At 38.1% G+C, this 14,753-nt stretch overlaps 2 protein-coding genes and 1 pseudogene across 2 annotated transcripts; 1 reads left to right on the plus strand and 2 right to left on the minus strand.

Moving 5' to 3' along the window:
• Positions 1-378: 378 nt before the first annotated feature.
• On the minus strand, positions 379-3,702 carry LOC143565381 (ubiquitin-conjugating enzyme E2 2-like). Its single transcript, XM_077052370.1, has 6 exons — positions 3,680-3,702; positions 2,621-2,745; positions 2,502-2,527; positions 1,489-1,578; positions 1,187-1,275; positions 379-546 (listed from the first exon to the last, which is right to left on the minus strand). Exons 2-6 carry the CDS (start codon positions 2,743-2,745, stop codon positions 418-420), a joined length of 459 nt encoding a protein of 152 aa, XP_076908485.1. The 5' UTR covers positions 3,680-3,702; the 3' UTR covers positions 379-417.
• Positions 3,703-6,048: 2,346 nt separating this feature from the next.
• On the plus strand, positions 6,049-10,918 carry LOC143565382 (V-type proton ATPase subunit d2-like). The gene is made up of 10 exons (XM_077052371.1): positions 6,049-6,242; positions 8,278-8,398; positions 9,011-9,118; positions 9,201-9,303; positions 9,393-9,473; positions 9,557-9,642; positions 9,739-9,798; positions 9,884-9,932; positions 10,020-10,154; positions 10,701-10,918. The coding sequence occupies exons 1-10, from the start codon at positions 6,062-6,064 to the stop codon at positions 10,830-10,832; spliced, it is 1,056 nt and encodes a 351-aa protein (XP_076908486.1). The 5' UTR covers positions 6,049-6,061; the 3' UTR covers positions 10,833-10,918.
• Positions 10,919-12,647: 1,729 nt separating this feature from the next.
• Positions 12,648-14,753, minus strand: LOC143565390 (pectate lyase pseudogene; annotated as a pseudogene).

The raw sequence follows: 14,753 nt of genomic DNA on the forward strand, positions 1-14,753 counted from the left end.
CTAATGTGCGAAAAAACAAGGGGGGCCAGGGGCTAAGTAAGCTTCGCCAGTGCCTCTAACCTCACGGCACCATTCTGTGACCAAGACTTGGTACGCAGCCATCAAAAGACCATATGTAGAGTCTTACTGGAACTATAAACACTAACTCGAAACCAATAAAAAAAAAGATTCAAGACCAATATATTACAAGAAATCATTATGTACAAAAAAGTCATACAGCAAGCAATCAACCAAACACAAATGAGATATAATAAGTTTTATAGTATAATCCCTACAAATCAAATGAAAAATAACATGACCTGCAAATGAACGCTTGTTACCATTATTAATGTTGCTTCTTAAACAAAGCATATGATTATATAAGGGCCTTCGAGTGGTAATTTTACAACTCGTGATACGCCCCTACCTTTTCCGGTACTAGTCAGCAGTCCAGCTCTGCTCGACAATCTCACACACTTTTCTGTTGTACTCGCGCTTATTCTCACTAAACATACGTGCTGCTTCAGAGTTGGCTGGTGAGTTTGGGTTCGGGTCGCACAACAATGACTGCAAAAACATAAAGATGGAAATGTTTATGATTAGTTTCTAATTATGCCATCTTAAACATGTAAATGAACAAGTGAGCAAATATACAAAATTTCAAACATAATAAGCCTTGTCACATCTAGGGGTGTGCGCGGTGCGGTTCGCACGGTTTTGGGATAAAACCAAACCGAAAACCAAAACTTCGGTTTTTGGATTTTTTGAAACCGTTCGGTTTTTGTTTTGCTTTCAGTTCGGTTTCGGTTTTTGCCATTTGAGCTTGAACATTTTAGGCCGAAAAAAAAGTTGGCAAAAATAATGAATTTACGTATAAATAATTTTGTTCGGTATTAACTAATAAACTATTATACATTTGATCAAAAATATTATAGTTACATATTTATTAAATTCTTATAAATTACTTAAAATAAAAAAAATCAAAATTTAGGAATTCGGTTCAGTTTTTCCGGTTTTTATTACATGCAAAACCAAAACCAAAACCAAAACCAAAACCGAACCGTTAGTTCGGATTTTTACAAAAACATAAAACCAAACCGTCGGTTTTTGTTTCGGCTCGGTTTTTTCGGTTTGGAATTTTCGGTTTTTCCAGTTTCGGATCGGTGTTTCGGTTTCTTGCACACTCACATCATTAAATCTAGCTCACCTGAATCGATGTAAGAATAGCAGCAACATCATAAATTGGACTCCACTGGTTTTGGAGAATGTCTAAGCATATGCTCCCGTCGGCATAAACTGGCAAAAAGAAACAAGATATGAATAAAGTAACCGTCGCATACACCAAGAATATGAATTGAACAACAGAATGCATAAATCAGTTATGTAAACATCATAATATTTAGTAGTGAGTTGGTAACTTAAAACCCGTCTAGCAACACAATGACACAATTTTTCAATGCTACTTTTAAGAACCCAGCTCAAAGATAAAATCTTGTAATGATAACTTACTGTTTGGATGAAACATTCTGGAAATAAACCGTACTGTCGGTGGCTTATTTGGATAATCTTCTGAGAATTGCAGTGTCAACTTGAACGTACCTGAGAGAGCCCGATATATGTTATCAGAGAATTCAACCATACAACATATTGACCAACGCAGCAACAATAGTAGCATAATTTGTTACCTCAAAACTTTCGTTAACTTTTATGGATATCAGTAGCAATGTTTATACAAATAAGTCGAATCAAATAATGAACAAAAATGCACATGCAAGTAATCTTGAGAACCAATCCCATGTCGACTTTAGGGGTGCAAACGAGCCGAGCCCGAGCTCGACTAGGCACGAGCTCGGCCCGTTTAACTTACGCAGAGCTCGAGCTTGAGCTCGGCTCGTTTCGAGCTATATTTTCAAAGCTCGAGCTCGGGCTCGTTTACTATTTATCAATTAATTTTTATATAATTATAATTATTTTTATATATTTTTTTTTCTATTACAATTTTATTTATAAAAAAATATATATTATTAAGTTACTTTTATTTATTTTTCATAACATTATATATATTAATTAATAATTATTAAATATATTTTTAAAAATTATATTAACGGCAGGCTCGTTTAGGCTCGCGAGCCGGCTCGAGCTCGATAAGTGAAGCTCGGGCTCGATTATTAAACGAGCTTACTTTTAGGCTCGGGCTTGGGCTTGATGAAGCTCGGCTTGATCGAGCTTTTTAACGAGCTGATCTCGAGTAGCTCGCGAGCAATTCGGCTCGTTTGCACCCCTATCGACTTATAATTTGTTATTCTCGTTACTTTGGCTAGTGTGCATTTATGGATATCAGTAGCAATGTTTATCCAATAAATAAGTTAAATCGAATAATGAACAAAAATGCATATGCAAGTAATCTCGAGAACCAATCACATGACGACTTATAATTTGTTATTCTTGTTTCTCAAACTAGTAAACGTCATACACGTAAAAGAAACATGCTTATCAACACGATATAAAAATAATTCAGTCACCTCCGTCCCAAGGAGTGTCATCAGGACTGCAGTTAACAAAATAAAACTAATCAACATAAAAAGTATATCATTAATACAACTGGATACAGAAACAAACATGAATTCTGGTGTAACCGTACCCGAATATAACCGCGTTCCAGAGCATAATATTATTATCATATGGAGCACCACTTATTCCAGCAGGCGGATCCTGCTGCAACCTCTTGAAATCCCTCATTAGCCTCTTCCTCGCCGGTGTCGACATCTTCAAATAATATTATCAATAAACTTATTACTTATACATCAACGAAACATTTTTCATTTTTTTAGAAACTACGACTTTCTAGTAGTTAAACTACCGCACTCCCATATTTGGAGAGCCCCGTTGCCCCACTCCGGCCAAACCAAGTTATCTTAACCGGGCCCAGGCTGGCTTCAGGGTTGGCTTGGGCATTCCCGGGAAACCATACCGCCGGCTGCCATTTGACAGTCGTTGTACGGCCACAAGAGCAGAACTCTCTGGCGTAGGCCTGTAAACGAACCGAACATTCGGTGAATTGTTCGTGAACCGTTCGGCAGGAAGTTCGTTTATTTAATAAACGAACGAACATGAACATAAAAATTGAGTTCGTTTAATTAAACGAACGAACATGAACACATGTCTCGTTCGTTCATTTATGTTCATGAACGTTCGTTTATGCTCGTCTATTTATGTTCATTTATGTCCGTTTATTTATGCTCGCTTACATATTAAGAGAAAATAATTAAATATTATCTCGAAGAGTCATCTACTTAATTGTTTATATTTCATAGCTTCATTTACATTTGTTCATTTATGTTTGGTTTATTTTTGTTCAGTTATGTTCATTTATGTTCGTTTATGTTCGTGAAATGTTCATTTAGAATTTAAACAAACGAACACGAACATGCCCTTGTTCGTGTTTGTTCGGTTCGTTTACCGGCCTACTCTAGCATAACACACGGTGGGACGCAAACCCGCAGGGCTCGGGATTCGAACTAACAACCTTACACAAGGCATAGCTCAAATCTTTTCTGCCTTAATCCATCAACAAAAACAATTCAATCTATATAACAATTATTATTATTATTATTATTATTATTATCAATAAACTTATTACTGATTATATATGAACCTCAGATCTGTGAAACAAAGTAATAATTGAAGAGGATTGAGGAACCTGGAAAGTGATGATGATGATCAGCCGTCGGTGACGTCAGCCAGACCTCCGTACGTTGGCCGACAGAACACGGAAGTATCGAACACAAGAGGACGAAGGTTCACAGTGTGTTTCATGTGAGCCACTTGATTATATCCTACTTCGTGTTTCTGGATGGTTTAACCAGAATATTCATTGCATTAGGATTTGTACGTCGTGCATATAAAAGCTTGTTTGGAATGGAGTCGGAAAACAACTTGTTGGTTTTCTTAAAAAGCAAAGTTAAAAAAATGTTCGGCAATCACAAAAATCGTTCATGTTTTTTACTTTTTAAAAGGGTTAAAAAGTTATTTTTTAAAAACCATAAATTCTGACTTTTCAAAATGGTTTTTTTTAAAGTCAATAAATTTTTTGAAACTCAATCCCAAACATGCTCTAAGGGAGGAAGGGGCGTTTCTTTCAAGAACCCAATAAGCATTCAACCGGTAGTTGACAACTCACCCACATCCTTTAAACCCTCTTAGAGCTCGCAAACACCGACTCCCCCTACTCCTCTTCTTTCCACGGTTTCTAATACCAAATTAACCGATAAAATTGAACCGATATAACCGAATCGTACCAAAAACCAGCAAGTTGTTTGACGATTTTCTAAAAATGAACGACTGTGGATTAACAAGGGTTCATTTTCTAAAAATGAACAACTGTGGATTAACAAGGTTTCCGTACCCGTCATAACCGAGCCGAACCAATTATATTTATTTTTCAAATCACTATAAATATGTGTATTTTTAATTGTTTGTAATTTACTAACGCATACAAATGTGTAATAGCACATTCAAAAATTTTCAAACCTAGACTTTGAGGACCAAATAACGTTCTGTTATATTGTTTTGAGCTATTTTTAATAGATACAAATTCACAGTTAATTAACCCATAACTGACCTTCTATAATCTACAAAATCGATTAACCAAAATCATCATAACCAACCAGCTATAGTTACGATCATCATTAACTGACATCTCGGTTATGGTTATGGTTTTAGGGAACCGACCCATGCACAACCCTGCTAGTACTATTTGTAATTTGTTCACAGCATCCTGCATCCTGTATTAATGGTAGCCTTCTAATTCAGCTATACTATGCTTTTCCATGCATGGCATAGAAAGCACATCGACCCCGAACATGTTTATGACCACTTCAACCCACCAACATGTTTAACACATTTACAATTTGATAATTACTTATTCACTTGTTTGACACCGCACTGGTAGTTTGTGTTTTAACGTGTTTAACAGGTTAAAAGCGATGTGATTAACACAAGTATCAAACATAAAAACGACTCGTTTAACATTTGACATTGGTGGCTTGAGCATGACAGTTATACTCTTTATGTACCAAGAAGAAGCAATGATGTCCTCTAGCCACTTAATTTTAATTATTTTTTAAAAAGTGTAAAATTGCATAACGCGTTGTTTTTTTTTTTTTTTTTTTGCTAAACAAGTCTTATATTATGACAGCTATGACGTGACACGTTTAGATAAATAAGTTAGACAAACGTGTGAATGTTTATGATTAAAACATACGATTTGTATTTTATAATTAGGTCCGTCTAAGCTACTCGCCGCTCGAACCTGCTCAAAAAATGCTTGCTCGTTTTTTCGCTCGATTGTAAGCGAGCCGCTCTGCTCAATTCGGTTTGTAAATGAGCCAAGCAACGAGCAAAGGTCCGCTCAGTTCGATTCGAATATTTTTAATTTATTTTATATATAATAATATATTAACAAATATACAGACAAAACACATAAATATAAGTATACAATTTTATAAACCCCTTAAAATTTTCCTAATTCCGTCAATTTTATAGTTTTATTTGCCCGCTTTAAGTTTTCAGAATACCAGAAGTTTGTTTACATGTTCATTATATCTAAGTGCAAATTTATTTCTCATAAAAATTTGCAGCATGTTACACGTTTGTCTAAATCCTACTGATTTGTTTGCAAAATATATTATTTACAACCATCAAACTTGTTTCTTATTGAAAATATTAAAATGAAAAATAAATAAATAATGCTCGAAAATCCCTCGATGCTCGTTCGGAAAATGCTTGATTCAATTTTGGCTCGTTTAGATTTTCGCTCAGTTCAAATTTTATCCGTTCGATTCGGTTCAGTTGTAAACGAGCCAAGCCACGAGATCTGGTTAGCTTTATTTCTTTTTCTAACAAGCCCATTACTAGCAACAGTTGTCTTGATTTGGGTCATAAGCCCAACAGCAAGTACCAGCCATTACTGACAAGCCACGTAAGCACCCATCCACAAACTACCTGAACCATGATCTGATCTCTCGATCTCCACTGTCAATTGAATCCAATCCAATTCAATTGAATCAATCAATCGGACAGGATGTACGGATTCGAAGCGATGACGTTCAACATCCACGGCGGATACCTGGAAGCCATCGTCAGAGGCCACAGATCTGGTTTATTAACCGCTGCTGATTACAACAACCTCTGCCAGTGTGAAACCCTAGATGATATTAAGATGCATCTTACCGCCACTGAATACGGTCCTTACCTTCAAAACGGTAATCAGGATTAATAGGATCGGACTTTAATCATACTTTTCAGTTATATACACACACACACACAGACGCACATATTCATTTATTTTCCGTTTGAAATTGTTTATAATTACGTTAGGAATTTGCCTGTTGCTGTACTTAGGTTGATCTGGGGGTGCAAACGAGTCGAGCTCGGCTTGTTTCGAATAGCTCTATTTGCAAAGCTCGTGAGTAGATTCTCAAGCTCGAGCTCGGCTCGTTTACTGTTTATCAATTATTTTTTATATAATCGGATCGGAATTTAATGAATTCTTTTCAGTTATACACACACATACATTTTCATTTATTTTCCGTTTGAAATTGTTTATAATTTTGTAAGGAATTTGCCTGTTGCTGTACTTAGGTTGATCTAGGGTTGCTGTACTTATGTTTATAAAATTGTTTAACTTACATAGAGCTCGAGCTCGGCTCGTTTCGAGCTCTATTTTCAAAGCTCGAGCTCAGCTCGTGACTAGATTCTCAAGCTCGAGCTCGGCTTGTTTACTATTTATCAATTATTTTTTATATAATTATAATTATTGTTATATATATTTTTCTATTATAATGTTATGTATCAAAAAATATATATTATTTAGTTATTTTATTTTTTTTCATAACATTATATATATTGATTAATAATTATTAAATATATATTTAAAAAAATTATATAACTGGCAGCCTCGTTTAGGCTCGCGAGCCGGCTCGGGCTTGATTATTGAAGGAGCTTACTTTTAGGGTCGAGCTCGGCTCAATCGAGCTTTTTAACGAGCAGATCTCGAGTAGCTCACGAGCAGGCGAGCAGCTCGGCTCGTTTGCACCCCTTGGTTATTTGGAATTAGTGTTATAGAGTCAGTTTCAAATCATTCGTAATTTGATATATGCAGTTCATGATAACTATGCAGTTGATATATTATCGGTATATTGATAAAATATCGGTACGGATAATATTGGCGATATTTGACCGATATCAGTGTTTTAAGTCTTAAGTATCAATTTTTAGTGTTCAATGTTAGTGTGTTAAGTGTTAATCAGTTCCTACTTGCTACGATTGTTAATGTTTTGCAAGTTTCAAAAGGTTAATTTGTTAATGGTAGGAGAGTACACTGATTATTAGTGTTAAATTGCTATATATATGAATTATACATGATATTAAAATTTCCCACTGATATCCCACCGCGATAACCGATATCTCAAATATCGGTCCTTTACCGACATCCGATATATTTCTGCATTAACTGCTTAGCATGATAATTTGATTACTTAGGGAGCTTAGTTTGAGTGAAGTTATGCAGTCATATCGGTGGGATACCGGTTATCGGTCCTCATGTAAAATACCCGTCAAAATTTCGGTACCGATAATATCGGCAATATTGACCGATATATCACCGATATTCCCGATATCAGTGTTTTAAGTCTTAATTTTCAGCTTTTGGTGTTAATGTAGTGTTTTGAGTCTTAATCAGTTCCTACTTGCTACATTTATTAGTGTTTTGCAAGTTGCAAAAGGAAATTTGTTAATAGTAGGATATTAAATTGTTAGTGTTAAACATGTGTGTGTGTGTATACATTCTGCATGATATTAAAATTACTGATATCCCACTGTGGCAACCGATATCTCAAATATCGCTCTTCGACTGATATCTGATGTTTTTCGCATTAACTGCTTAGGTGTGAAGGACTATGATCAGATCACTGTTTTTACTCTAGACTGATAGAGAATAAAGCCTTTGTACTAAAAAGCTGATTACTTTTGTGTTTGTTGTGTATACTTTGATATGCTCCTCAGTCGCTCCTAGAAACGAATCAAATTTTTGCTACAAATGAAAATGCTTTATAAACTTTTAAGCCATTTTGAGATTCACTGGTGTGTGTATTCTCACATTGGTTATTTATAATAATAACTTTAACTAAATGAGTTATAGTTGATGTTATCTGAGTAGATTCATTTCTCATCATTTCAGGATGGGAGGCCATAAGTTTGTTGTTGCTAACATGTTTGTGGTAATTTTTTTATGTGCAGAGCCTTCACCATTGCATACCACTACAATTGTAGAGAAATGCACCCTTAAGTTGGTTGATGAGTATAAGCACATGTTATGCCAAGCCACCGAGCCTTTGTCAACCTTCTTAGAGTACATAACGTATGTTGTTTCTTTACTCATTTCAATTTGCACTCTCGTATAACTACTACTACATGTATATCACCGTTATCAAAGGCGCTAGGCGAACACAAGGCGCATAGGCCTCGCCAAGAAAAGTGAGGGCCTAAGAAAAAAAAAAAGCGAACTTAAATAAAAAAATATTAAAATATATTACGTATTAGAAGAATAATACTATTCTTCATATAAAATAAACGAAAGCTATTATAGGACATTTTATATCATCTAATTGGTACCAAAAGTTCTAATAGAGTCAAGATTCAAACGTAATTCCAAAACTTGAATAACAAAATGTTTAAAGTACCAAAAGTTAAAATACCAAAATGTTCTAAGCACGAAAGGTTCAAATGGTCATTGTTCTTGATCCGTCATCAATACCAATAGAGGTGTCGTCAAGTGTCAACTTCAAGAAGCGAGTGCCTTGGAACTATAAGCGCACTTATTAGGCCTCACCTGAAAAATGGACCTAGGCGCAAGAACCAGGGGCCTTTAATAATAACTATGATGTATATAGATTCATTTATCCTTATAAAGATGCACATTTGAGTGTGTTACAATCTTTCTTGCATACTAATATTTCTGTTTCCTTTATAGATATGGTCACATGATTGATAATGTTGTCCTGATTGTTACCGGAACTTTGCATGAGCGAGATGTTCAAGAACTTTTAGAGAAATGCCACCCATTGGGAATGTTTGACAGGTAAGTTGCTTCTTTTTCAGAACATTTTTCATTTGTTGCTGCAAATGCTGACATTGCATTATTTTTCCGTTTGTTTCTTCAGCATCGCCACCCTGGCAGTTGCTCAGAACATGCGCGAGCTTTACAGGCTCGTTCTTGTCGACACACCACTTGCTCCATACTTCTCTGAGTGCATCACATCCGAGGTATATTACTATATTATATATGCTTGTTTTGAAGTAGTCAATTGTAAATAAAAACATAGCATAGCAATAAGCAAATATATTATATGCAGGATTTGGATGATATGAACATTGAGATTATGAGAAATACACTTTACAAGGCCTATCTTGAGGACTTCTATCGGTTTTGCCAGGTCAGCATTTGTTAGTTTTATTGAAATTTGAAAGTATCTTTCCTGAATTTATGTTCTAACTTCTAGCATTATTCTTTAAATAGAAACTAGGCGGCGCGACTGCTGAAATTATGTCTGATCTTCTAGCATTTGAGGCTGACAGGAGAGCTGTTAATATCACAATAAACAGGTACCGCAAATATGTATAAATTTGTAATTCAAATCAATAAATTTAGCTAAAAGTGGAACATGTCAAAATGTCAAATCATGTGTTTTGTGTATGCAGTATTGGAACCGAGCTTACTCGAGATGACCGCAGGAAACTGTATTCTAGTTTTGGTTTACTGTAAGTGTGGATTTACTAATTAAAGATTTTTATATTAATCTTTTATTTGCATAAAACTTTTTGTCTTCCTTTACGTTTTAATTAGTTACCCTTATGGCCATGAGGAACTTGCTGTTTGTGAAGACATAGATCAGGTATATATGCTTTATTCATAAAAGCATCCTATGAGGGGTAGAATGGTAAATTACCAGTCTCACCGAGTTCAAAAACGTCACTTGTAGGTTCGTGGTGTGATGGAGAAGTACCCTCCGTATCAACCAATATTCTCCAAACTGTCATACGGAGAGAGCCAGATGCTCGATAAGGCGTTTTATGAAGAGGAAGTTAAACGACTCTGCCTGTCTTTTGAGCAGCAGGTTACTCTTTTATTAAATTATATTCGTTAAAACTACTTTATTTCACAAATTTCTTAAAAAGTGAACTGTGGTTTTCGTCCCTGTGGTTTGTCTAACTATGTGGTTTTAGTCCAATAGTTTCAAATTTGCGATTTTCGTTCTTGTGGTTTCATTTCACTTGCAATTAAACCCGACCCCACTAACCCCATTAAGTCTGGTTGTTAAAACCATCAGCATGCCCCTCACGTGAGGGGCCGTTTTGTCCTTTTTCTCCCTAAATAAACCCCAACCCTAATTCGCAAGCCCCCTCACGTGAGGGGCTGGGGTGTATTCGGAGGTAAAAAGGACAAAAGTGCCCCTCACGTGAGGGGCATATTGATGGGTTTAACGACCAGATTTAGTGGCGTTAGTGGGGTCGGGTTTAATTGCAAGTGAAATGAAACCACAGCGACAAAAATCACAAATTTGAAACTATTGGACAACCGCAGATTTGGACAAACCACATGGACGAAAACCGTAGTTTACTCTTTCTTAAATAAATATTGGTGTACGTGTACAAACATGCAGTTCCACTATGGCGTGTTCTTTGCATACATGCGACTTAAGGAGCAGGAAATCAGGAACTTAATGTGGATATCCGAGTGCGTGGCTCAGAACCAGAAGTCCCGTGTTCACGACAGCGTCGTTTTTATATTTTAAATGGGACGCGTCTCAACGTTTATGTATATGCATTTGCTTGCTGCTCCTTTTCAATGGCGCCGCGTGCAAATTGTCACAGAATAAGGTTATTTGTGTATGTTATACTTTTGTTATCTAAACATAATATTGGGATTTCATTGAACCTTATGGTATGTAATTTTTGAATTTGTTTATTCTTTAATAAGGACTATTGTTTGGTTGTTGAATGATAGATTTGTGACACTGGGTTGTTCAAAATGCTCGTGGCTTGTGCTCTCTCGATAAAAGCTCGAATAAAACCAGCTAAAAGAACTTGATTTGAAACAGGCTGAGTTGAGTGGGCTCGTTTTTGTGACCAAGCCAAACTCGTCTCAAGCTAGGCTCGGGTCATGGCTCGGCTCGTTGGCTCGATCTTAGGCTCATTTAACTTCAAAATTAAGGTCAAGCCTAGAGGTGCAAACGAGCCGATCTGCTCGCAAGCTACTCGAGATCGGCTAGTTAAAAAGCTCGATCGGGCCAAGCTGAAGCGAGCCCAAGCCCGAGCTTAACTTATCGAGCTCGAGCCGGCTCCCGAGCCTAAACGAGCTTGCCATTTATATTATTTTTAAAATATATATTTAATAATTATTAATTAATTAGTATATATATATATAATGTTATGAAAAAATAAATAAAAATAATTATAATTATATAAAAAATAATTGATAAATAGTAAACGAGCCGAGCTCGAGCTTTGAAAATAGAGCTCGAAGCGAGCCAAGCTCGAGCTCTGTGTTAGTTAAATGAGCCGAGTAGTCGAGCTCGGGCTCGGCTCGGCTCGTTTGCACCCCTACTCAAGCCTAGCTGAGTTGCCTCGTTTAATTTCGAGCTTGAGCTCGAACTGACCCAAGCTCGACTCGTGAAAGTTTCACATGCGAAAAGATAGAAATGAAAAGACATCTGGAAGAATATATTCACAGAAAATGTAAAAATTAGAATGATTTGAATATTGGTTGTTAGCTGAATCCTAAACAGCAAAAGGGAAACAAACATTTAACAAGGTGAAGAAGCGTGTATCGACTTACTTGTATACGATCAACGTTCCTCGGGTACGAGTACGCTATATCACCGATGGTTTTCCGAGATACAAGTTCTTCAACCTACAAAACGAACAGCACCGTGAGCTTACCCCTCAGAAAGGGACAGAGGGGTCCTCTTTGGGGTAACCCTCCGGTGTGAGAATCAGATATTGTAGGAGGGGATAATCAGGATGTGAAAATGAGTAATGGACTTAGAATATATTTTCTTGCATGCCTCCAACTGTGGAGGTGGTGTGGTATTTATAGTATTAGGGTTTCCAATGATTTGGCTCAGACCCAATTGGGGCCTTTTTGGCCTCCTCCTGTTGCTTCGCGCCACGTGTACTTAGGACACCTGGTGCTTTTTCATTGATTATTCTCTGACCAAGGTCTTTCACCTGACCCATGTGCCATCACGTGGTGGCACATGGGCTTTGCTGAGTTGTCCACCCTTCATTGGCAGCTGTCAACATCAGCACATTCTTTATTCCTTAAAAGATACCTTCTGGAAGGTTGTCTGATGAGTACAATCATGGTTGTCCTTATCCTGATTTGGATTAGACTATTGTCTCATTTGTTGTGTGTCGCTTACGCACGGCCTTTATGCGCCTATCCCGGGGATGCGCAGGGTCTTCTCTTTATTCTCACACTAAATGTGTGTGTTGTGTGCATATGTGATATGCGCCACGCGCAGATGTTTCATGCGCTTGCGCATAGGTTTTGGCTTTGTGTCTTCATGACATCCATGCGCTTGCGCATAGGTTTTCAAGCCTCTTGTCTATATCTTGTGGGTTGACCCGCCCCGCTCGATGTTAAGGCGGGTGCATACCCCTTCACAAGGTAATCCTACTCTGCAACCTAGTGCAGCACCGGCGAAGTTGGTGAGCTCGTGAACCTTATGAGCCGGTTCGGGTCTCAACAACGGGTAGCCCTTGTACTGCTTGGCCCAATGCGGGTTGCCTGAATTAACAAAGAATGCTCCATTCAGCATCAGATCTCCTTCTGATCTCCATGTCCATTTACTCCATTCTTCTTTCTTAGCTTGATTTCTGTGAGTCACCTCCTTGGCGGCCCCGTGTTCGGCCTTGTACCGGTTTCCTTGGCTGATGATGGTGGCACCTCTTGCACCACCAATCGCGTAGCACTTCCACATTGTGTAATCGTTGTTCACCACGTGAACGAATCCCCACCGCACCGCTGGTAACCGCTGCGTTTGTCCTTTCCCGAAATGGTTGTAAGCGATCGTGATTCTCATGTTTTCTTCGGCTTTTTCGTCGCTTGCACCGAATAGCAAAGCCTGGAATTCAAAGCCGAATTCGGGTTTATGAAAAACATAAGGAATTAAGGGTTCTGAATTTACAATGCACGAACCTTATCGTGTCGGACAAAGTGATTGTTTGAAATCGTTATGTCGGTGGAACGGGCGACAACGTCGATTAGTCCATCGTATGAGCCCGCGAACGAGCAATGGTCGATCCATATATCAGAAGACCCGAACATGCAGATAGCGTCCCCGTCACTTGCGCCTCTCACGCCAACATGATGAGCGGAGGATCGAATCAAGCCGCCCTTAGCGGGCGTGATATCATACATGTGGATGTTGAAGATTATGACATTTCGAATGTGTTGTAGCATAATTCCGGCCCCACCCGCAATGTGAATATGAAACCCCCGGCCGTCTATGGTCTTGTGGCTAGCGAAAATGAGCTCGCGTTGGAGCTTGATGTTCATGTGGCGGGAGAATATGATCCAAAGGGGTTCGTGTTGGAGGACCGCGTGGCGTAGGGTGCCTGGAGGGGGGTTGATCACATCATTGTCGGACGGGTTAGTAACCACGTAGACTTTTCCGCCTTTGCCACCAATAGTGTTGTGACCGAAGCCTTGAACACAGCTTGCTATCTTCTGGCGGTTGTCGGCCCATTTGGGGTCGCAGCGCCAGCATTTTTCGATTAAGTTACGGGGTATGCACGGACCGTTATGTTTCTTATGCCTTGCAAGCTCCCTCCTGTTGCTTATGGTTTCACTACAAATCACAAATCAACGCACATTCACACATTAACATATTCTATCAATATACATGGATCTAATATTCGGTAGAGGTGCGCAAATCAGGTTTTTCAAATACCCGGTTTAGGGTATGGAATCGGGTGGGGTATAACCGGGTATTGGCAATACCCGGTCGGGTTCAGGTCCGGGTATTGTCTCTAAAAATCATACCCTATGCATTGGGTCCGGGTCGGGTATAGAACCGGGTATTCTAAAACCGGGGTATTTTAATAATCTATTTCCGGGTGAAAAAAAAAACCCTATTTTCGGGTTTTTCGGGCTTTTTTTGGGGTATTTTTCGGGTATAGATTGGACTTTTTAAGGGGTTACTTTTTTGGGGTATTTTCGGGTAATTTTGGATAAAAATCGGGTATTTGAAAAACCCAGTTTCGGGTATAAGAGAAACCCGGTTCCGGGTATGGATCCGGTTCCGGGTTTCGGGTATTACCGGGTACAAAAAGGGTACAGGTTTTGGTACTGAAATGTATACCTTATCCATACCCTATGTGCAGGGTCGGGTAGTAAGAAAACCGGTTCCAGGTATTTTTTTCGAATCAGGTTCTGAATTCAGGTTTTTTATGCACCTCTAATATTCAAGGTCAGCCCAAAGAAAGGACGAGAACGCGACCACAGGCCCAGCCTTCTAAAAGGCCCATAACTATTTGAAAAGGTATATATATATATAATTTTGTTATAAAACGTGATTTTAAGGCCAGCTAAGATTGATAGTATGAGTTATGACAAAAAGCACTCACTTGAACGGGTTATAATCGGCCATGACTAATGTCATGGAAACGAAACATACGACCGAAACCATACGGAATTTAACCGCCTTCAT

Source organism: Bidens hawaiensis, unplaced genomic scaffold (assembly GCF_021521415.1).
Source record: "Bidens hawaiensis isolate Kalapana, Puna unplaced genomic scaffold, B.hawaiensis_p1.1 tig00022325_1, whole genome shotgun sequence".
Taxonomy (NCBI): domain Eukaryota; kingdom Viridiplantae; phylum Streptophyta; class Magnoliopsida; order Asterales; family Asteraceae; genus Bidens; species Bidens hawaiensis.